General features: G+C 47.2%; 6 protein-coding genes across 6 annotated transcripts; 5 read left to right on the top strand and 1 right to left on the bottom strand.

Moving 5' to 3' along the window:
* The first annotated feature begins 1,463 nt into the window (after positions 1-1,463).
* F5Y00DRAFT_240370 (transmembrane amino acid transporter protein-domain-containing protein) lies at positions 1,464-4,245 on the top strand. The gene is made up of 9 exons (XM_048008220.1): positions 1,464-2,035; positions 2,103-2,138; positions 2,277-2,326; positions 2,399-2,440; positions 2,507-2,648; positions 2,705-3,066; positions 3,118-3,473; positions 3,526-3,582; positions 3,642-4,245. Exons 1-9 carry the CDS (start codon positions 1,787-1,789, stop codon positions 3,914-3,916), a joined length of 1,569 nt encoding a protein of 522 aa, XP_047863684.1. The 5' UTR covers positions 1,464-1,786; the 3' UTR covers positions 3,917-4,245.
* A 182-nt stretch (positions 4,246-4,427) lies between these two features.
* On the top strand, positions 4,428-6,556 carry F5Y00DRAFT_240368 (uncharacterized protein). Its single transcript, XM_048008219.1, has 5 exons — positions 4,428-4,606; positions 4,690-4,853; positions 4,931-5,227; positions 5,305-5,689; positions 5,808-6,556. The coding sequence occupies exons 1-5, from the start codon at positions 4,492-4,494 to the stop codon at positions 6,533-6,535; spliced, it is 1,689 nt and encodes a 562-aa protein (XP_047863683.1). The 5' UTR covers positions 4,428-4,491; the 3' UTR covers positions 6,536-6,556.
* A 1,495-nt stretch (positions 6,557-8,051) lies between these two features.
* F5Y00DRAFT_110059 (TPR-like protein) lies at positions 8,052-12,254 on the top strand. Its single transcript, XM_048003897.1, has 2 exons — positions 8,052-10,959; positions 11,010-12,254. The coding sequence occupies exons 1-2, from the start codon at positions 8,344-8,346 to the stop codon at positions 12,078-12,080; spliced, it is 3,687 nt and encodes a 1,228-aa protein (XP_047863682.1). The 5' UTR covers positions 8,052-8,343; the 3' UTR covers positions 12,081-12,254.
* Positions 12,255-12,429: 175 nt separating this feature from the next.
* On the top strand, positions 12,430-13,698 carry F5Y00DRAFT_253756 (DUF453-domain-containing protein; the record flags this gene model as incomplete). The annotated part of the gene is made up of 2 exons (XM_048010094.1): positions 12,430-12,894; positions 12,934-13,698. 2 exons carry the CDS (start codon positions 12,430-12,432, stop codon positions 13,696-13,698), a joined length of 1,230 nt encoding a protein of 409 aa, XP_047863681.1.
* An 833-nt stretch (positions 13,699-14,531) lies between these two features.
* F5Y00DRAFT_253755 (HET-domain-containing protein) lies at positions 14,532-16,553 on the top strand (the record flags this gene model as incomplete). The annotated part of the gene is made up of 4 exons (XM_048010093.1): positions 14,532-14,655; positions 14,734-16,139; positions 16,169-16,187; positions 16,240-16,553. 4 exons carry the CDS (start codon positions 14,532-14,534, stop codon positions 16,551-16,553), a joined length of 1,863 nt encoding a protein of 620 aa, XP_047863680.1.
* A 971-nt stretch (positions 16,554-17,524) lies between these two features.
* On the bottom strand, positions 17,525-20,984 carry F5Y00DRAFT_240358 (heat shock protein). The gene has a single exon (XM_048008218.1). It carries the CDS (start codon positions 20,575-20,577, stop codon positions 17,803-17,805), a length of 2,775 nt encoding a protein of 924 aa, XP_047863679.1. The 5' UTR covers positions 20,578-20,984; the 3' UTR covers positions 17,525-17,802.
* Positions 20,985-21,141: the final 157 nt, after the last annotated feature.

The raw sequence follows: 21,141 nt of genomic DNA, 5'->3' as shown, positions 1-21,141 counted from the left end.
ATTTAATCTTTGACGTTAAATCGGGTAATGCGAGTCCACTCTGGAGCTACCGAGCCCTTTTTCTTCGTGTTCGGGTTCTGACGCAATAGGGCACGAGAAAAAAAAAAAAGAGTCTGTTGGCGCCTTTGACGTCTTTAACCGAGTAAAATTCCATGGAACTTGTTGAATGATAATGATGCTAATCATTGAATAGGTCCACGCACTATATGATATGTATATACCTTATACTTATTGTCCTACGTTTAGCCAGTAGCACGTCGTCCAAGATCATAGCAGATTATATAGGTACCAAGAAAATGGTTACCAAATTGGCCTTGGGAGCTTCTACTTACACGTAGGTTTATCTGACCTATTAGATTTACGAAGTACCGAGTACCGAGCTGATAATTTGATCGCATGTCATAGACTTGCTATCATCAAGGATGTCATAAATCTCCGCTTATGTCGATAGCATGATCCATCCAAGAAAAGAGAAAAGCTTGTTGCAGATTGTGCCCCTTGATCACGCAATATATTTGGTAGACATTTGAAAGGCGAACCGTGGACTTATTCATCGAGGCTAAAGAATCGATTGACGCATGCGATGAGAGATCTAACCCAGCGGGCTGGTTCAAATGATAGACGAGACGGATATATTAAACCGTTCGCCGTTAAGGTCGTGATCGATGCTACCCCCGCGATGTGGGATACGCGTGCTCAGGACTGTCAGGGTGGTATGAATTCAAGATATGAATTCAAGATCATCATGCCGTAAGGTCTGACCCGATTGACACAGTACCTATTGAAAGAACCTATGATATCACATATGACTTGAGCATACATATGTGCAGTATCGGCGGCCTTATGGCGGCCGAGTTTTAAAACTAGCTTGAAGAATTCAGCGGACGCTACCCAAGGAACGCGCCTTGGTCTACGTAGTCGTCATAGCTGATTGAAGTTGCGTGATTGGCCGGGATTGCCGCTATAGGCTTAGTCTCTCTTGGTCACCAGGGAAGGCAATGAGGCGCACCAGGGGCGGGATACACTAATTACTCCATATTGAACAGTATATGGACCAATAATAACCCCCACGAGGGAAGATTGCCCTGTACGCTTATTTCGGGTACGCCTATTCGGTGTGTCACGTTAAAGTCGTAAGAAGCTTGTGTAGCGGCCAAGGAAGAAAAAAAATTTAAGAAGTTGCGAATACTACTACAAGGTACATAGGTAGTAGCTAAGAAGGAACCACAGTGGGACTCCTATGAAAGCTATGCGGCGAAAAGCACTACATGTTGGACGCAGGAAGCAGCATTACAGCATACTATCTGACTATGTAACGAAGGATTACCCTGCTCGGTCAATTTTTTAGATTAGGAGGTACTTTTAGTTAGTTTAGTCAGAAGGGCGTACCTACCTTGGTACCTAACAGGAATAAACAGGAACAATCGATAGGCGTAGCGTTCTGTTGAACATGGTAAGGCAAGTCGCAACTGCATGTAACAAAACAACTTTTAAACTTACCTCCCCGTCTTCTCGAATTCTAGTTTCCTCAGATTCTAGTTTCCCGTTTCCCTCGTCTCATCGGCTTGTTTGTGTCTGAAGTGTATATTTCCGCTTCCGTGCTTACATACCTACATGTTGCTCTCGGCCGTGTCTTAACGTCATACCTCCCCGTTACATGTGCGACCGTTTAAGATTTAACAACTAGTTAAACTCACGCTCACGCTCACGCCCGAGCCCGATTCTGCTCAGCACCGCCGAGTTCTTCTAATTTATACAGTATCCGCCAATTCTTAAACTTGTCAATATGAAGGCAGAATACTCGGACGAGCCGTTGACCTACGACACTCACGAGACCTCCATACCTACCGGATGGTCAGCTTGGTTTGGTGGCCCCAATGTTAAGATAGGCCCTCGTATCGCTCCTCAGATAGCGTCAATCAGCACCGATGTTCACAATTCCACCAGTGATCTCAGTAGCGATGCAATTCTTAACAAGCAGCTTGAAGAGGAGGCCGGTCATGCTATCCAGTATCGTACTTGTAGCTGGCAAAAGGTGCGTCTTTGAACACATGCTCCAAGTCAAAACTCAGGAGGATACACTTTATTGACATCTAACACAGATGGCCGCATTACTATTCTCCGAATATATCTGTCTGGTGAGTTTTGTAATCACTTTTTACCCCCTTTCGCTCAGCATTGAGAGAATTATGAGATGCATACCCGAGCCTAAAAAACTTCTATGCTCTATCTTTATTTTCAAAAGATGGGCGTCATTGAGACTAACAGGACACTAGGCAATCATGAGTTTTCCGTGGTCTTACAGCGTCCTCGGTCTCGTCCCAGGGTAAGCTTTATTTAGCTTCGGAGCGGCTGGTCTTAGTCGAAGCTTAATTTGCTAATGTGATATACGATCTAGTCTTATTCTCACTGTGGTTCAAGCTCTTCTAGTACTATATACGTAAGTTATCCTAGACTTCGTAATTATTGAGTAAGTACTTGACCTATGCTGATGATTTCACCACAGCTCTATTGTGTTATGGGAGTTCTGTCTTCGACATCCCGAAGTTAGAGATGTATGTGATATTGGCCAGATGCTCTTCTGGGGCCAGGAATGGGCCTGGTATTTCACGGCTTTCATGTTTATCTTGAACAACACCTTCATTCAGGTAAGCCCGACACTCGCTTCCATCATTTGAATTCTAAAAACCTTACTCCTTTATAGGCTCTCCACGTCCTCGTTGGAGCCAAATACCTTAATACGATGGTTGGCCCGGATGCTGGCATCTCCTGCCAGACTGTATCCTTTGGTGCCATTGTTGCTGTTGTTTGCTGGCTGTCGTCGCTGCCTCGCACCTTTAACATGCTTTCGAAGCTTGGTACTGCATCGGCGGTGTTCACGTTCATCTCGGTCATCCTTGCTACAATATTTGCCGGTGTTCAGGGTTATCCGGCCGGCTTCAATGCAGAGCCGGCTACCAGCCCTGCTACTGGCGCAGCATTGCCCTTCGGCAATCCAATCGTCACAGCTGTTCCTGTCCTAGGTACTACTTTTGTCTCTGGCCTGGGAGCTTTTCTTAACATTAGGTAGACTAGACTATTCCCTCTATGTGATACACAAAACTGACAGTGATGTAGCTATACCTTCATCGGGCAGATTACACTTCCCAGTTTCATTGCCGAAATGCGTGAGCCGAAAGACTTCCCTAAGGCTCTTTGGGCATGCACGATCCTCGAAATTATCGTTTTCAGTGTCGTTGGTGCAGTCACATATGCGTTTGTAGGCAATCAGTATATGACCTCGCCAGCTTTCGGGTCCTTGATTCCACTATACAAGAAGATCGCTTTCTCATTTATGGTTCCTACAATTATATTCTTGGGCGTCCTATATGCTTCGGTCTCAGCTCGATTCATATTCTTTCGGATTTTCCAAAACTCGCACCACAAGAATGAACACACTCTTATTGGTTGGGGTACTTGGACTTTGATTCTATGTATGGATTCCGACCACATCTGATGTCTGACCTTGCGCTAACAGTGTCTTAGTTGTCACCTGGGTTGTCGGTTTCGTGATCGCCAACTCGATCCCATTCTTCAACTCTCGTGAGTCTCCTACGATATTTCTAAGCTTAGGTGGTATGACTAATCATTATAAAACACAGTCCTCGCCCTCATGTCGTCATTGTTTGATTCGTTCTTTGGGTTCATCTTCTGGGGTCTCGCTTATTTCCGCATGCGGAAAGCCGACGGTTCTGTCGCATTGCTCAAGGACCGTTCATTCCGCGGGTGGTTTGAGGGTATCCTTAACATTATCATTATCTTAACCGGCGTTTTCTTCTTAACGGCTGGAACATACGTAAGTGTCCAGGGTATTTTAGATGAGTTTGCTCTGGGCACAGTTGGAACCGCGTTTCAATGCGCGAGCAATGGCATTTGAAAAAGCATTTACCCATTTGCATTTTTTTCAACATTAGGTGATACCCACGGATGAATATACGTTTGAGCACGACGATAGAAGGTATGAATGTTGTCATAGCTTGGAGGACGATGGATATACACAGAAGTTTGGTTGATGCTTAGACTGTTGCGGTCACTCAATTAAGACCTTGCGGTTCGAATAGAATGGGGATTAGCATTATTACAGAGCTATCTACAGTAATGCAGGGGGGTATCTAGGTTCTACATAGCATACCTTCTTGGGGGGCTCTGAAGAGCATATCGACGACTAAGCCTGGTATTTAATAACATACTTGAATAGCGACTCCGTACCGTATTTGTCAACATGTGCGAATATGGTGATATGACGGTTCCATGAGTTTGTATGATTTCCTCCGCTCACTAAAAAGGGTAGCGGGATCCGCATCCAGCTTATGAATGGGCGGATCCAGATTCCTAATTAGGAATACGCCATACTTCTCGGCGGCTTTATAACCTCGATCGGGGTCGGCTCTGAAAGCATGCGCCTAACGTACTCGCAAAATTCCCGTGTATATCCTTTGATAGGCTGTTATAATGTCGGAAACACCTGCTATTGCGGCTAGAGATGATGGGGTTCGCGAACATCCGAAGCGTCGACATAAGCGTACTCGAACTGGCTGTGAACGATGTCGCGCACAACACCGCAAGTGTAAGTCAATTATCAATGATTATAGGATATAAGATATAGTTAGTCGAATATAAAAGATACAGAATATGCTAAATACATTGTAGGCGACGAAGAAAAACCACAGTGCCGGCGCTGCGCCGATTCAGGGGTTGCGTGCAAGTATATTGCGCGTGTGTCCTTTCTGGAGAAGAACTCTCGTACACTACCGGGCTCTACTTCTTCGAGGCCTTCGTTAACTGTAGCGACGCGTGAATATCCTGCCTTGGAAGTAAGTCGATAATCTATTGGCTGATATTCTAACACTGCCAGTAGAAAAACTAACTAACGCGATATCCTCATTTCTAGTTTGTCGTTAACAAGGATTCTTCTATCGAAAGGAGTGCTTCTGGTTCACCCTCTACTTCGACAGTGATGAACCACACTGGACAGCCCCGAAGAGAGGATGCTGACATTGAAGACCCCTCGGAATCACGACCAGTATTCCTAATGGCCTATTCACAAGCTCAGCAAGATAAGAACAATAATTTACAACAGAAAGGTATCAAGAACCCAAAAAATGCATGGCCCCTAGCCGGACGTAGTTCGCTTTCGGATGATGAAGTCGATCTTCTGAAATACTATAGCCATCACGTTGCCCCTTGGGTAAGTCTCCAATTCTCGATAAACTCTAACCTAGAACTGATTATTCGAACTGCGAACGCATGTTATTGGTATATTAGCTGGACGTATATGACCAAGCTCAAACATTTGGTCATCTCTTTACCCGTCTAGCAATGGTTTCACCTTGCGTGCTGGACGGAATACTTCAAATTTCGGCAACATTCTCAGGCCGTCCGACAGAAATGATACAACGCCGTGGCGTCGGCGCTCTTCACCTTCAGGCCCTTTCAAATCCATGCAGCGCAGAAACTGGGCTTTTGGACCTTCGGCTTATGGCTGGTTTTGCGCTGACGAGGACACGCCTTTTCGTCCAGGATGTGCCCGAGACGTGGCAGCCGACATTCTATAAGGGCGGAAGCTCTTTTCGTCCTGATAAACTCAGCTCGGTCGATTCAAGTGAGGTGCGAATATGGTCCAGCTCCCTGGCCCTCATTTCGAGAATGGGTACGTTACGCCTCATTGAGATTGCTGCCATATGATATTTTCCCCATTCCTCTTAGTAGATCGATCTTTTTATATCTTCGTATTTTCTATTAGCTAATCGAAGTATCAATATGCAAAGAAATTGCATATTACCTCATAAATCAGACATCCCCTGACCGGATTACCTATTATATACATCGGTTACTTCGTCTGGCAAAGAAACATATCGATACCGATAGTCAATCTCATGAAGCTTTATATGCTTCTATCCATTGTCTCGAGATTCTTACAGATGTGATGAATCTCTGCCTTCCGATATCAGAAGCGGAAGATTATGTGGCATCGTCCGAAGCTGTGGTTTTGCCCTTAGTCGGAGCATCTCGGGTCGCGAAATGGAAAGAACTTCTGAACGAACTACGGAAGTGGCAGATGAACCGTCCCCCGGAGCTCGAGCAGCTGATAGAAGTCGAGGGCCGCGAGGCCGCATTTCCCGTTGTCATATTTGCCGGCGGTGCTGGCGTCTCGTCGAATACTCTCTACCATACCGCTATGCTCTTGCTACTTGGCAACAGGCCACAATCTATATCACTCGCCGAATTACATAGAAATTCAGAGCTAGACGTGGCACAGATGTCACCTTTCTGGCACGCGCGACGTGTGTGCGGCATTGCGTTGAATAGTGAACCAGAACATACACATTGCTGGGACCCGTGTATGATAGCGGCTTTCGCGCTTGCAGCAAGGCGAATGACACACCCAGCACAACAAAATGATATAGTGGCATGTCTGAGTCGTGTTAAAGCGGCAGGCTGGCATATCGATAGCCTAGTTCAGAGGTTGCGTGACGAATGGGGTCCTGTTGGTTGATGCCAGCACTTTTTCAGCTAGAACATTTAGCAATATATGATTACTTTTGGATGACTAAAGTTGTAGTTTTAGTGATTATCATGGGTATTGGTTCTTAGTTTAGTATTGTGTATGGCTGGACTATAATTTTAATGCCCGAAGAATACACTCGTAGAGGTGATATTCGAAGCTGCAAATTGAGATTGCTGAACACACGAGGGCTCAAAATGTCTTTCCCGCGTTTTCCGAGGGGATTTTAGAGAAGGTCGGAAGAGACGTTTTGAGCCTCAAGGAGTACTGCGTATTCAGATAATCGACATGGATCGTAGACATTCAGAAATTTGCTTTTGGTCTATATTAAACAGTCTCTCCCGTGTCAATCTCGTTGCAATTGCCTACAAGGTTTTTAGTATTCTATTGACACGAGCACTGCTCTATCATATCCATTCCCGAATGATTTTTGACCTTTTACTACTTGAATACGCTCAATATCAACGATGTCGAACCCTAATGACTACACTATAGGCTGGATCAGCGCTAGTAAGGTCGATTCTACGGCCGCAGCTGCTTTTCTAGACGAGGAACATGACAACCTTACTCACCAAGCTCGGGGCGATCATAACAGCTACATCCTCGGTCGCATTGGGCGGAACAACATCGTCATAGCTGTTTTACCGACAGAATAGGACATTTCCCCAAGCATGAGATCGATGAAGCTATCAAACGGGACAAGTGTGGGCTTGAGATTGCACTAAGGACTCTTGTCAATGGCATTGATTTAGTGAACGGCCACAGGGGAGCTTAGACACCATTAGGACATAGACTGATAGACTTTCAGAAAGAATAGAATATCACCGAGCCTCAACTGCGAGAGGGGATAAAACAGGCTCAAGGCAATAAATGGGACAGGTGGCAGCAGATAAGGAGAGACCAGAGTTTGAGTATTCAAAAGAGATTCCACGCAGCTCATAATGAGTTTCTGGTTTTCTCGAACGATCCCGTCTTCCACCATACCATTGGATTCGCTTCTATGCAGCGAGTTCTATGGAGTGTATGGAGGGTAATGGAGTATATGGGTATTGCAGAAGAGGTTTAAGAAGGATACTTATGCTTGACTTTATGTAGGAGGGTTAGTTATTGTTATCGAGGTAGTGAGTTTGAATTACGGAAGGGTTGAATTACGGAAGGGTTGAATTATGGAAGGGTTTGATCAGTTGAAATTGATTACCTAAGGTGCATTGATGAGTAACATAAAACTTGACCCGCACCTGCCCAATAACGCGTGCTGCAAGGTGCGGTACGCGAACCGCCTTTCAGACCCCTGTCCTTGTAACCCTTCCAAACTTATCAACTGGAGCTAATTAGGTCTTGACTTGGCTATCGAGCCACAAAGACCTTGCACTCATGCAGCCATGCCACAGGTGGCTCATGCTTGAGTTAACACGGACCAATAAATTACGGTAAGCGTGTCACGCTAGTCAATTTGAGGTGGTAATTGCAGGGTAGGTACAGTACCTAGGTATCTGCTCTTCCTCAGCCTCATCAAACAAGCCTTGCATTTTCCCAAGAGCATCATCTTTTGAATAGAATAAAATCAGTCCTAGTTGGCACAACATTCGATTGTATGTAGGACGCTCCAAAGGATTTTACTACTTGCGATTCTATTTCTAAGAATGATGCCTTGAGTTGGGGACGATATCTGAACGTCTCCAACCACTTTACTTGTACCCTTTGAATTTATTTACTTTTGCCTACCTCTCACTCTTCCTCTCCTTCATCAACACTGTCGCACTTGAATATTCGTCGGTATCTCTAATTCCTCATTCACCATGTCTGCCACGCGAAACGGCCATGCCAACGGTGGCTCGAACGGCGACATGGTTCCCACACCGATTAGCAAGCGATTCTCCGACATTCCTAGCGCGATCGATATTCCTGTTCAGGGCGACCAAGAAGACGAAGCTGTCGAGATCGACCTAGAGGATCTAGTTGATGACCCCACCGAACTTTGCACGTTATTTGAGAATGAGCGTGCTGCGCGAACATATTGGATGACAGTTTCCCTTGCATACGCGAAACAGAAGAAGATCGATCATGCCATTGAAATGCTTAATCGAGGCGGTAACGCTATGCAAGACAACAACCCTAAAGAGAAGCTTAGCATCATCACCTGCTTATGCTGGATGTATCTTTGGAAAAGTCGCGAAGCACCACGTGTTCCACCTGAGGGCGCGCTCCTATCCGAAGCCAAGACCAAAGACTACTATCTTCAATTAGCTACCTCCTCCCTCAACGATGCTTCGCGTATAAACCCTGCATTCCCGCCGCTCTTCCTAGCCCGTGGCGTGCTCCAGCTATTGAAAGCCTCACTCCAGGCACCCTCCAAGGCTCCTGGAGCCGGCCATATCGAGCAAGACAAGGCTGATCTGCTGAAGAGCGCCCTAAAGGCCTTCGACCAGGCGAGTAAGGTGTCCCAGGGGAAGAACATGTTGGCCCTACTTGGGAGAGCAAGGGCGCTATTTGGTCTTGGGAACTACAAGGAGTCGCTAGAGGCATACCAGAACGTTCTGAGGAAAATGCCTGACTTAGTGGACCCGGATCCTCGAATCGGAATAGGATGTTGTTTTTGGCAACTTAGGCACAAGGAAGATGCCAAACAGGCCTGGGAGAGATGTCTAGAGATAAATCCAGAATCGAAAACGGCCAACATTCTCTTGGGTCTATACTATCTCGACGCTAGCAGTCGAGTTCCTACGAACAGCCCCGAGTTTATTCGACTTTATAAGAAGGCCATGACAGAGTATACACAAAAGTCATTCAAGATCGATAAAAACCAGCCCCTAACATGCGCCACCTTTGCTAGCTATTTCTTGTCTAGCAAAAACCTTGCCCACGTCGATTCACTGGCTAACAAAGCCATCCAGTACACCGATGTGAACGCGATTGCGAGTGATGGCTGGTATCTCCTTGCTCGAAAAGAGCATTTCAGCGGCAACGTTGAAACCGCAGCAGATTATTACCGCCGTGCAGATGAAGCCAGAGGTGGCCTCGAAAGGGGTTACCTACCGGCAAAATTCGGCGTTGCCCAACTTTCAGTCTTGAACAATGACTTGGGAGAAGCCAAGCTTCGTCTAGAGAAGATCATCCAATCGGCAAACAAGAATGAACGAAACTACGAAGCTATGATTCTCTTGGGCACTCTGTACGCCGAGGAAGTATTTGCCAATCAATATGCTGCGGCTAAAGAAGATAAGTCTGCAGAGATGCGGAAAGCTATAGAATATTTAGAGCATGTCCGCACGGCATGGAAAGATCCCAAGAAAAACTTATCACCAGATTCGGCGATTCTACTAAACCTCGCGCGCCTCTACGAGAGCGACCATCCAGATAAGGCTCTCGAATGCCTCTTACAGGTTGAACAGCTCGAATTAGATCAAATTCCTGCTTCGGAGCATCCAGCCGGTATTGAAGACGAGTCTGCTCTACGCAATGCATTACGCAAGAACCTCCCCCCGCAACTACTTAACAACATCGGTTGTTTCTATTCTCAAGCCGAGAAGCATGATCTGGCCAGCCAGATGTTTGAAGCTGCTTTGAGCTCCTGCATGCGAATTGGGGAGAAAGGCGAGGACATGGATACAGATGCCTTGGTTACTACTATTAGTTTTAACTTAGGTAGAAGTTACGAGTCACAGGGCCTCACAGATCAAGCCGTCGAGGTCTACGAGAAGCTGGTAGCTCGTCATAACGACTACATAGATGCTAAGGCTCGACTGGCTTATATTAAGCTGCGCAAGAACCCAAATAAGGAAGGCCCTGATGCCGTCGCGCAACTACAACAAGAGAATTCCTCCGACCTGGAAGTTCGTGCTTTGTACGGTTGGTATCTCGGTCGCGTGAGTTCTCGGAAGAAGTCGGGTAACGTCAATGAGGACCCTGAGCTACGACATTACAAGCATACCCTCCAGTACCACGACAAACATGATCGTTACGCTTTAGTCGGTATGGGTAATCTGTACATGATGGCTGCTCGTGAGATGCGTCGAGAAACTGAACAAGAGAAGCAAAAGCGATCTGCTACCTACACCCGTGCTGTCGAGTTCTTCGATAAGGCACTACAGTTAGATCCAAAGAATGCTCACGCTGCTCAAGGTATTGCTATCGCACTCGTTGAAGACAAGAAAGACTATAAAAACGCGCTCCCGATATTCCTGAAGGTTCGCGAGACCGTCAAAGATCCAAATGTTTATATCAACATTGGACATATATACGCGGAGTTGCGACAGTACTCGAAAGCCATCGAGAGCTACGAGACGGCGCTCTCAAAAGAGGGCAAGGCGAACGATCCAGGTATCTTAGCGTGCCTCGGTCGGGCGTGGTTGAATAGGGGTAGACATGAGCGAAGTCTTGATGCGTATAAGTCTGCTCTACAATACGCGAAGAAGGTAAGATCGGTCAAACAAGGCTAATGGTACTTAAAGCTGACAGTTTCTAGGCTCTCGAGGTCTCACCGGATCAAGTCCACTTCAAGTTCAACGTAGCATTTGTTCAAATTCAGCAAGTCCAGCACATTATGAATGTGCCTGAGACACAACGTACTCTTGCCGAACTGGAGGAAGCTTCCGAAGGTCTCGAGGCAGCTATTGTCGCCCTTGACGAGATTGCTACTCATCCACAACCTCCGTATCCTAAGGCTGATCTCGAGCAGCGAGCAAACATGGCTCGTAACACACAACGCAAACAGCTTGGTCGTCAAATCGAGGGCCAGAAGGAATACGAGGAGAAGAACAAGGAGAAACTTGCAGCAGCTTTAGAACAGCGACAGGCTGAGTTGAGGCGACGAGAAGAAGAACGGCAGAAGGCGCTTGCGCTAGAGGAAGAACGACGAGAGAAGATCCGTAAGGAACGTGAGGAAATCATAGCCCGCGACAGAGCGTTAGCCGAGCAGCGAGCCGAGGAAGAAATGGCTGCCCAGAAAGCCGAAATGACTACAGATAGTGAAACAGGCCAGAAAGTTAAGAGGAAGCGGAAGACCAGACCCAAGTCTAGCGGCGAGGTTAAGTCGAAGGGTCGCTCACGGAAGAAGAAGGTTGATAGCGACAGGGAGGATAACGAGTCAGAGGAAGAACGCCAACCAAAGAAGAAGCGCAAGCTTGCGTCCAAGAAAGAATCTAACAAGTACAAGTCTGCAGAAATTGTGGTTGATAGTTCGGATGATGATGATGCTCTTGAGCGTGCCGAGCGAACTCTTGAGAGACAAATATCAGCTCCCTCGGACGCCGACGACGCGTCGAGAGCTGGTGGCGATGAGGATCGAATGGAGGTAGACAATACCGCTGGACAGAACGATGATGAAGAGGAAGAAGAGGAAGAGGCAACCAGCCGTGCACCGGCCAAGCGGGCTCGGCGCGGTAGGGTCCTCGATGACAGTGACGAGGACGAGGATGAAGGCGAAGGTGGTGGTGCCGCGGATGCTGTGGCTAACGGAGACTCGGATGTTGAACCAGCGACAGGCGCCGCAGATACCAGTATGGCAGACGTTGCGGATGAGGATGAAGAGGATTAAGGCAGTCTGTCTGTATATTAAAAGGGGCATATTGTTACTGCAGGGGTTTTCAGCAGACCTTGACCGTTTAGGCACTTGAGATACTTCCTATGATATAGGATGATAATGAAATATAGATACCTACCAGCGGCCTGCTTATAGATTACGACGTCAAAAATTGAAGTATCATTGCAGGAATGCTACTAGTATTGGGATATAAAGGTGTAATCGAATTTATGCTACTAAGGGCATTAAAGACCTCGTTACTACGATTTTCACATGCCGAACTAATCAATACCCGGATCGATCTCAATTCTACGAGGCTCATTCAACTACGTAATATTCCAAGTCCGATTTTCACATTTCCTTCATGCAGATGAGGCGTCTAGCTTGTACGCACCAGGCTCTTCGCCGAACAGTTCATTCAACTTATACTACGAGCCTCAATAAGATAAAACATGTATCCACAATGAGTCCCAGCCGTAGTTTTCCGGCCCTTTTCGTCCGAGGCGGGACATCCAACGGCCTAGTCATCCAGCGCCGACATCTTCCGCCGCAGGACCAATGGCACACGGTCCTCCCCGCGGCTATGGGCGCGCCGGATCCGTATGGCAGACAGTTGAATGGGATGGGCGGGGGCATATCGTCGACGTCGAAGGTATGCGTTTTAGCGCCGTCGACGCGGGCCGATGCCGATGTGGAGTTTACGTTTGTGCAGGTTGGGATTAGGGATGGGGTGCTGGATCTAGCGGGGAATTGCGGGAATATGTCGTCGGCGGTTGGGCCGGTGGCTTGGGATGAGGGGCTGGTTGGGGAGCGGGAGCGGGGGGAGAGGGTTAGGGTTGTGGAGGGGAAGGGGAAGGGGAAGGGGAAGGGGGAATATAGGGAGGCGGTGGTTAGGGTGTTTAATACGAATACTTCCAAGATCATACATTCGCGATTTAGAGTCGCTGGGGATCCGCCGGTGTACTGTCCCGACGGCGATTACGAGATGGACGGTGTTCCGGGGACGCAGTCTGAAATCACGCTGAGTTTTTTGGATCCTGCCGGAGCGAAGACGGGAAAGGCGCTGCCGACGGGGAATGCGGTTGATACGTTGACGCTACCGGATGGAAGTACTATCGAGGCTTCGTTGGTTGACGTGTCAAATCCGGGCGTGTTCGTCCGCATAGATGATCTAGGGGTCTCAGATGCGAGTCCAGATACTTTCACCCCTCAAGCAGTTGAGTCGGACCCGGCACTCAAAGCTAGGCTGGAGCATATCCGGCAAGCGGGCGCAGCAAAGATGGGACTAGATCCAAAGACAGAAAGCGTGCCCAAGATCGTGCTACTATTCTCGGACTCGGGCTCGGCGGACGTTGATATAAGGTGTCTAACATTGTCGATGGGTCAGGCGCATAAAGCTGTACCCCTGACTCTGGCTTTATGCTTAGGTGCTGCTGCGAATATGCCTGGGACTCTGCCCGCGCGGGTCCGTAGGGTAAAAGGAGGAGAAAAAAGTGAAATCGTCGGACCTGTTGTTATTGGGCATCCCAGTGGAACGGTCGAGATTGGAGCAACGACGGAGAACGGCCGGATCGTCTCGGCGGATTTACTTCGCACTGCGAGGGTTCTCATGAAAGGACAGGTTTATTATTAAGACCGCACAGTCGCTGCGGTGTGATGGCCCCCACGGAGCACTACGGCTCGTACCAAGGTGCTACGGAGCTATACTTCTCGGATACCGTGCAGGTCGAGGCCAGGAGAGAAATGCTACCTTCCCCTATTCTCAAGGTTATAAATATACAGGGGCTCTTCATTTGAGAGGTGAGTTGTTAATTTCCGGTACAGCCTTGTATTACAAGACGTGTGTCATCCTAAGCAATTTGCTTGATGCGATCGTCATCACGCCGCCAATAAAACCGTCGCCCCCAACCTACTATTTATGCATGTGAGGACCGGTTCGACGTTTTGCACGAGTTTGCTCTCGGCCTGGCAAATACCATAGGTACCTTATATTACTACCCTACCCATGTAATATAGCACAACCCAGCACAGCCATGAAAAATTGGAATAAAAGATACCAGACCTGTCCGAATATTTGGGAAGTTCGTATAAAGGTTATAACGCCAACACTACCCCTAGATTTCAGTACGACTTAGCGAAAACCGCGTTCTCGTTCCATCCGGTGGCTGAGCAAATAGTGGATAGAACATAATTTAGCTAAGCCTGCCACGTATGGAGTTGTGACGATGAGAGCCAAGGCATATCTTCCTACAGACTCATTATTTGGTGTTTTCCATGAGGTTGATAATTCGTAAATAGTTCGAAATAGTAATATTACGTCAAGGTAGTTATAAATCGTAGCATAGGATAGATTGATTAGTGTGCATGCGTATATGAAATTCACATCCTCTCTAACATTAAGTTGATTATCTAGACGATACCTATTACCAGATTATCGTAGTACTAATCTTAACTCAACACAGCATAATGGATTATAAATATTCAGGAAGAACGTCAATACGTGTCTGGGCACCCCAAGAAACTACAATAACCGAAGATAAACCCGGGGGCGGGTCAGTTCCCGTAATACAACTACGCCAGGCCGGTCTACGTTGGTACCGTGAAGAGAAACTCTACCTAAATTCTGGCTATCTAGAGAGAGCCTGCCCAGGTAATGGTACGCGGACAGGACCAAGGATACGGCCTTACGTTACGTCTGCGAATATCAACGGGACACCGTTCGCCAAATATATTAGTCCTAGCAACATCTTCCCAACAAAATGGACTTATATAGATCAGCTTTTCGGATCCTCGTCTAAGTGGGCACAGAACCAAATTTCTGATTGCTTGAATTCACATGGGGAATGCCGCCGAATCAGCGAAGACGTCTCGTTTACTCCCTCGCGTCTGATCAACGTTAGTATTAGTGAACTAGGAGGAGATGTGGTGCTCGAGGATGATACTTCTATCTCCCCAGGGTCAGAATATGTTGCACTCAGTTACTGCTGGGGTGGCTACGACCCAGACTGTATGACCACGGCTGACAGCCTGGAAGAAAACATGCGAAGAATCCCATGGTCGAAATTACCAGAAACTTTTAAGGACGCAGTCAGATTTACACGCAGTCTCGGCATCAATTACTTATGGATCGACAGTATTTGCATAGTCCAACACGATAAGAGGGACTGGCATCGGCAAGCAGGACTGATGTGGGATATATACAAACATTCTCATGTGACACTGGTTGCATTATATGGGAGCTCAAGCAAATCTGGTCTTCGCTCAACTTCAATGGAGAATGAAGTAACTAAAGTGGTAGAGTTCTCACTTGATCAGCACCGTTGGCCTCTTTACGCGCGGCTTCCCCATTATCTAGAGTTTAGCCTTGATCCAGACTCATCCAAGGAAATAGAGAAACGGTCGCCTCTGCTATCTCGAGCCTGGGCATATCAGGAGCGCATGGTTAGCCCAAAAGTACTTTACTTTACGGAAAGCGAGATTATCTTCCAATGCTATAGCCATACCAATTGCGAGTGTGGCATATTCAGAAATCGGGGTCTCACAGTTGGGAAACCTAGTTCTATATTCTGGGATGATCACAGGTTCAAAAACGGTAGCCAGGGAACCCCAGTGACAACCGAAGAGAACCAAGGTGTATGGGAATGGGTTGCAGGGACCTGGAGAAGATACATAGTGAAGGAATATAGCGGTCTATTAGTGACCAAACCGGAGGACAGACTGGCGGCCCTTGGGGCTATGGCAAAGCAATTCCAAAAACTCCGTCCTAACGAAACCTACCTGGTAGGTCTGTGGTCGGGGTCGTTAATCGAAGACTTGTCCTGGAAGTGCTCCGATTTGCCTTTAAAGGAAAACAGGCGCGGCTGGAAAGATACCCTAAAGAGGCCGTACTCTTTACCAACTTGGTCGTGGGCATCTCTACAGAGTGGTGTTGACTTTCCCCGGCGTATATTGCCTATCGGAAGGGAAGTCGTCGCGGCAGTATCCGAAGCCTCATGCGATTATGAAGGACATAGCTCCCTGGGACTCCTAACCAAAAGCGTTTTGAAATTACGAGGCAAACTAACGCCTGGTATGGTAGAGTGGCATAACGATAAGAAATGTAGCATTTCTATTCTTCCACACGTCGGAAATTGGGCGAGCCTAATGACTTCAAAAGATACTACTTGTATAAAAGGAATCTACCATGAGAAGGTTCATATGGATCACGACGATGATGGGTACCAATGTATCCCCCAGCAGCAGAAGGTGTACCTATTTTGGATGTTTGCCGATTTCAGAGTCTCTTCCCAGGAGCGCACGACCCGATACTATTTGATCCTTCGCCGCGAAGAAGAGGACAAAAACATCTTTTCCAGGGCAGGTGTTGTGGAATATACAACCACGATAAATGAGAATACGTGGAATATGATTGACACATCTAAGACGTACGAGGATGCGTGGAGGATGCTCGATAAGCATAGCGTTATGACAGAATGCGAGATTCGCTGAAGGCGAGTTGTGGCTTTCGGTCTCTCAATGTCTTAGGTATTCGCGTATAAGGGACATATATAGATACCAGTTTATTTATGGTCTATTCGGTTTTCATTTCTAATATATATCACGTTGAGGAATGTCGGTCATATAGAGCTAAGTAAATATTAAATGTACAATAGTGTCTATGGAAATTAGAACGAGGAGCCGTCTATTATATACGAAAGGATGAAAAGATCTCCTTGAATATATTAAATGTATAGACTATGCAATTATCATACGAGACTAGATCTATAGAATGGTACGATAGCCAAACTTTTCAGGTTTTCAACAGTACAAACCCCTATTATAAGACATTTGACAGTAGGTAAAAGCGTTATACTTTTAAGAAAAATGGATAGGCATCAACAAGAATAAGGATTAATAAGATCTGATCAGGAGGTATGGATTAGTGTGAACATAATAGGCTTGTTCCATTATAATAGGGGAAACAACGAAAAAAGGGGTACATATTTCTGATCGGGAGAAATCCACCCCTAAATCTACCCCTAACCCACTTACACACTAACGTCGTATGCTTACATGGGTGAATACCAAGTATCGAAGGAGGTAGTCACAGATACTGCTTGGTATGAGTGGACTGTTAATATCTTATATGAAACAGTTAGAATAAAAAGGACTTTTAATACATAAATCTATGAGCTTCTATTATTAGGTTAAAAGTTCCTTATAAGTAGAATAAGAACGTTGCTCCTATACTTGCTCTGCTTTGTGATGTTTATAAAATCAACTGTGTAACCTAGTACGTTCACATCTGAAGAGTATGCGTATGGTGGGTGTATACTTACTCTTCCTAAGGGATAACTTTAAGATAACTCAGCATTCGGTCCAGACTGCTTAAACCATAGCAAGACTATAAAAGCCTCACCTCACTAATTACCTAGTAATTACATTCACTTATCACGCGTAAACCTAAAGAAGACACATTATTTATGAATTATTTATATTAAGTCTACTCCGAGACTTTCAGTTTGCAATAATGCTAACAGGTAGGTAATCAGCTAACTTCCAAGTTCCTTTGCCGGATGCCTTGTAACGCCATATGCCGGGTTCCATTGTTTTCCGCGAATAACATGCTCACTCACCCCCTTACATTTGTATGTATTCCATGACCCTTAGAAATGGTTACGTTCCCTTCGTTCCTTAGTAGCTCATTATTCATCACTCGTCGTCAATTTTGGGACTATACGGTACTCGTACCCCCCCTCTAATCGTAGATGTCCTCATCCATACCGTCGGGTACGATATCCTCTACCGCATCATCCTCATCGATGGCCATATCTTCGTCATTACCATCAAGTTCGCTATCGGTGTGGTTGGGCAGGACTTGAATCTTGTTACCAGCCATGACGACCCTTGCGATCTCTCCATCCCTGATGCCACCGCGTAGGATGAGGACGGCCAGGCGGTTAAGAACTTCCTTCTCAATCACCCTGCCTAGTGGCCTAGCACCGTAGACGGGCGAGTAGCCTGCGTTGGCCAAGTAGTCCTTGACCTCATCCGTGACTTCGAGGCGCACGTTGCGATCATTGTCGTAAAGCCTCTTTTGGATCTCTTCAAGCCGTAGGTCGACGATCCTGCGGATCTCGCGTTTTGTGAGCCTGTTGAAGATGACGATTGAGTTGATACGGTTGAGGAACTCTGGTAGGAAGTAGTTGCGTAGGGCGTTCATTACCAGTTCCCGGGTTGTGGCGTCGATCTTGCCGTCGCGATTAGTTGGACGAGCCAAAAACTCCGCACCCAAGTTGGAAGTCATGACGACAATACAGTTCCTGGCATCGACGACACGACCTTGTCCATCGGTGATACGACCGTCATCCATAAGTTGGAGAAGGACAGTAAGAATTTCCTTCGCAGCCTTCTCAACTTCATCGAACAGTAGGATAGAAAAGGGCTTTCTGCGGAGGGCCTCGGTAAGTTGACCACCGGCGTCGTGTCCAACATATCCCGGCGGCGCGCCAATCATTCGGCTTAGTGCGTGACGCTCTTGGTACTCGGACATATCGAACCGGATCATCGCCTTCGGGTCATCGAACAAGAACTCAGCAAGAGCCTTTGTCAATAGAGTCTTACCGGTTCCTGATGGACCACAGAAGAGGAAGCTCGGCGGCTGGTTGGGATTGCTAAGCCCAGATCGTTGCAGCCGAATGGCGTTGGAGACTGCTTGCACTGCTTCCTTCTGTCCAACGACAACCTTTCCGAGAGCCTTCTCCATGTGAATAAGCTTCTCCTTTTCGGAGGTCTTTAGTCTTGTGACAGGAATACCGGTCCAGCGTGAAACGATTTCGTTGATTTGGTCTGGTCCGACTACATCCGTGATCATTGCACCGCCGATATCGTTCTGACTTAGAGCTGCATCGGCAGCGGCCTTCTGGCGCTCGAGTTCCTTGATCACTTTCTCCTGTTCGGGGATGGCGTAGTACTGGAGATCTGCGGCGGTGGCATGGTCACCCATTCTGGCCGCGTCCTCCATCTTGACCTTCAGGCGGTCAAGTTTCATCTTAGCTTCCTGGATGTCCTTGCCACGCTTTCGTTCACGTTCATACTTTTCTCGGAGAGGCCGCAACTCCTCCTCGACGTTTTCGGCGTCTTGCTTGGCAGCCTGGAGTCGAGCCTTCGAGGCGTCATCCTTCTCTCGGGACAGCGCGTGGATTTCGATTCTGAGTTGTCGTAACTTGCGCTCCAAAGAGTCGATGATTTCGGGCTGAGATTCTCGGGCGACTCGGACGGCTGCTGCGGCCTCATCAATTAAGTCAACAGCAGAGTCAGGAAGACGCCTAGAAGTAAGGTATCGTCCAGCAAGGTTTGCAGCAGCGACTATGGCGGCATCAGAGATGGTGACACCGTGATGAACTTCGTACTTCTCCTTCAGACCTCGGAGGATGGAGATGGTCTCAGGAATGCTTGGTTCCTTGACGATGACTTGCTGGAATCGTCGTTCGAAAGCGGCATCTTTTTCAATGTATTTCCGGTATTCGGCAAGGGTTGTTGCACCAATGCAGTGTAATTGTCCACGGGCAAGCATGGGCTTAAGTAAGTTGGCAGCGTCCATGCCACCCTCGCCCGAAGCACCGGCACCCATAAGTAAGTGGATTTCGTCAACGAAGAGAACGATCATGTCCTTAGACTCCTGTATTTCCTTGAGAACGCCCTTCATTCTCTCTTCGAACTCACCACGGTACTTACTGCCGGCAACTAAAGCGCCGACATCAAGGGAGAGCAGCTTGCAAGCGGCGAGGTTGTCAGGTACATCGGCGTTGACAATCCGCTGAGCCAAGCCTTCAACGACGGTAGTTTTACCGACACCAGGCTCACCAATCAGTACCGGGTTATTCTTTGTTCGTCGTGAGAGAATGCGGATAACTCGTCTGATCTCCTCTTCTCGACCGATGACAGGGTCAATCTTACCTTCCCTTGCCATAGCGGTCATGTCGATAGTGAACTTGGAAAGGTTCTCGTGCTCCTCCTCGGTATCGGCTGTCTTGGAGTCCACCCTTTTCGTCCCGCGAATAGTTTGGACGGCCTCCTGGACCAGCTTGGGTTTGGGGATATTAGCTTCTTTGAGAGCATTGGCGATTGTTGGATCTTCGGCTAGCGCAGTTATGAGGTGGTCAACTGCGATGTATGTATCCTTCTGCGTCTTTTGTAACTCCTGAGCCTTTCTGAGAACATTGCTAAATGATGGTGACATAGACACGTTCTCTGGCGGGGGATCTTGGCTTGGCAGACGGACTAACGTCTTCTTGAGTGCTCTGTCGAATAGTTGAGGGTCGCCATGTGCTCTCTCAATTACTTGTCGGAACAGGCTGTTGGTGGTACCTGGTTGATTTTGCTGGTCCTTGGATTGGTCTGGCGGGGGATCTAGCAGAGAGACAGCTAGGTGGATTGGTAATAATTGGGAGTGAGCATATTGCTCTGCCAGCGCCATGGCATCTTCTAGGGCCTTTTTGCCCCGATCTGTGAATTCCATTCTGGAAGCCATTTTGACGGCTGTGTCTGTGTGTCTTAGTGTTTTGATCTGATGTGTGTCTCAATATTGCGTCTCAATATCAAACGTCAAAACGAGAAAATATGTGCTGGTAGAATGTAAAAGTAGTAGGTAGATGTTGTTGTGCGTGTAAGTGGAAGCCTTAATGTTGTTGGCTTTGCACTGTAAGAATCGGGTATCACTTTTTTTTTTTTTAAGATTCTTGTTCTTGATTTTCTTTATTCCTGGTGAATTCAAATGAAGAAGGAACAGCAAGACAAAGAAGTTAAACTTGTATTTATCTGTTTGCTTGAAAGCGCTAGAAGTGGGGAGGAAAGAGACGGAAACAGGCGATGATGATGAGATAGTTACAGAGTTGGGGGCACTCAGTCAGCTCATAGGTCTATCTAGTTACTTCCGGGACACTCTCCAAGCTGCTTCAGGCTTCTAGCAAGAATGGGAAGCTTCGTGTTGGTTGCTACCTCATATAGAACGTCTGCGAAGCTTCTAGTGGGGCGGCTAATGCTAGCCTAACTTAAATGACCTAAATGACCTAAGGCTGCTGTTGCCAAGCCTGCC

Source organism: Daldinia vernicosa, assembly GCF_022497035.1.
Source record: "Daldinia vernicosa strain CBS 139.73 unplaced genomic scaffold F5Y00scaffold_31, whole genome shotgun sequence".
Lineage (NCBI taxonomy): Eukaryota > Fungi > Ascomycota > Sordariomycetes > Xylariales > Hypoxylaceae > Daldinia > Daldinia vernicosa.
Note: the sequence above shows the minus strand (reverse complement) of the source record. Positions and strands in the feature narration are given on the sequence as shown.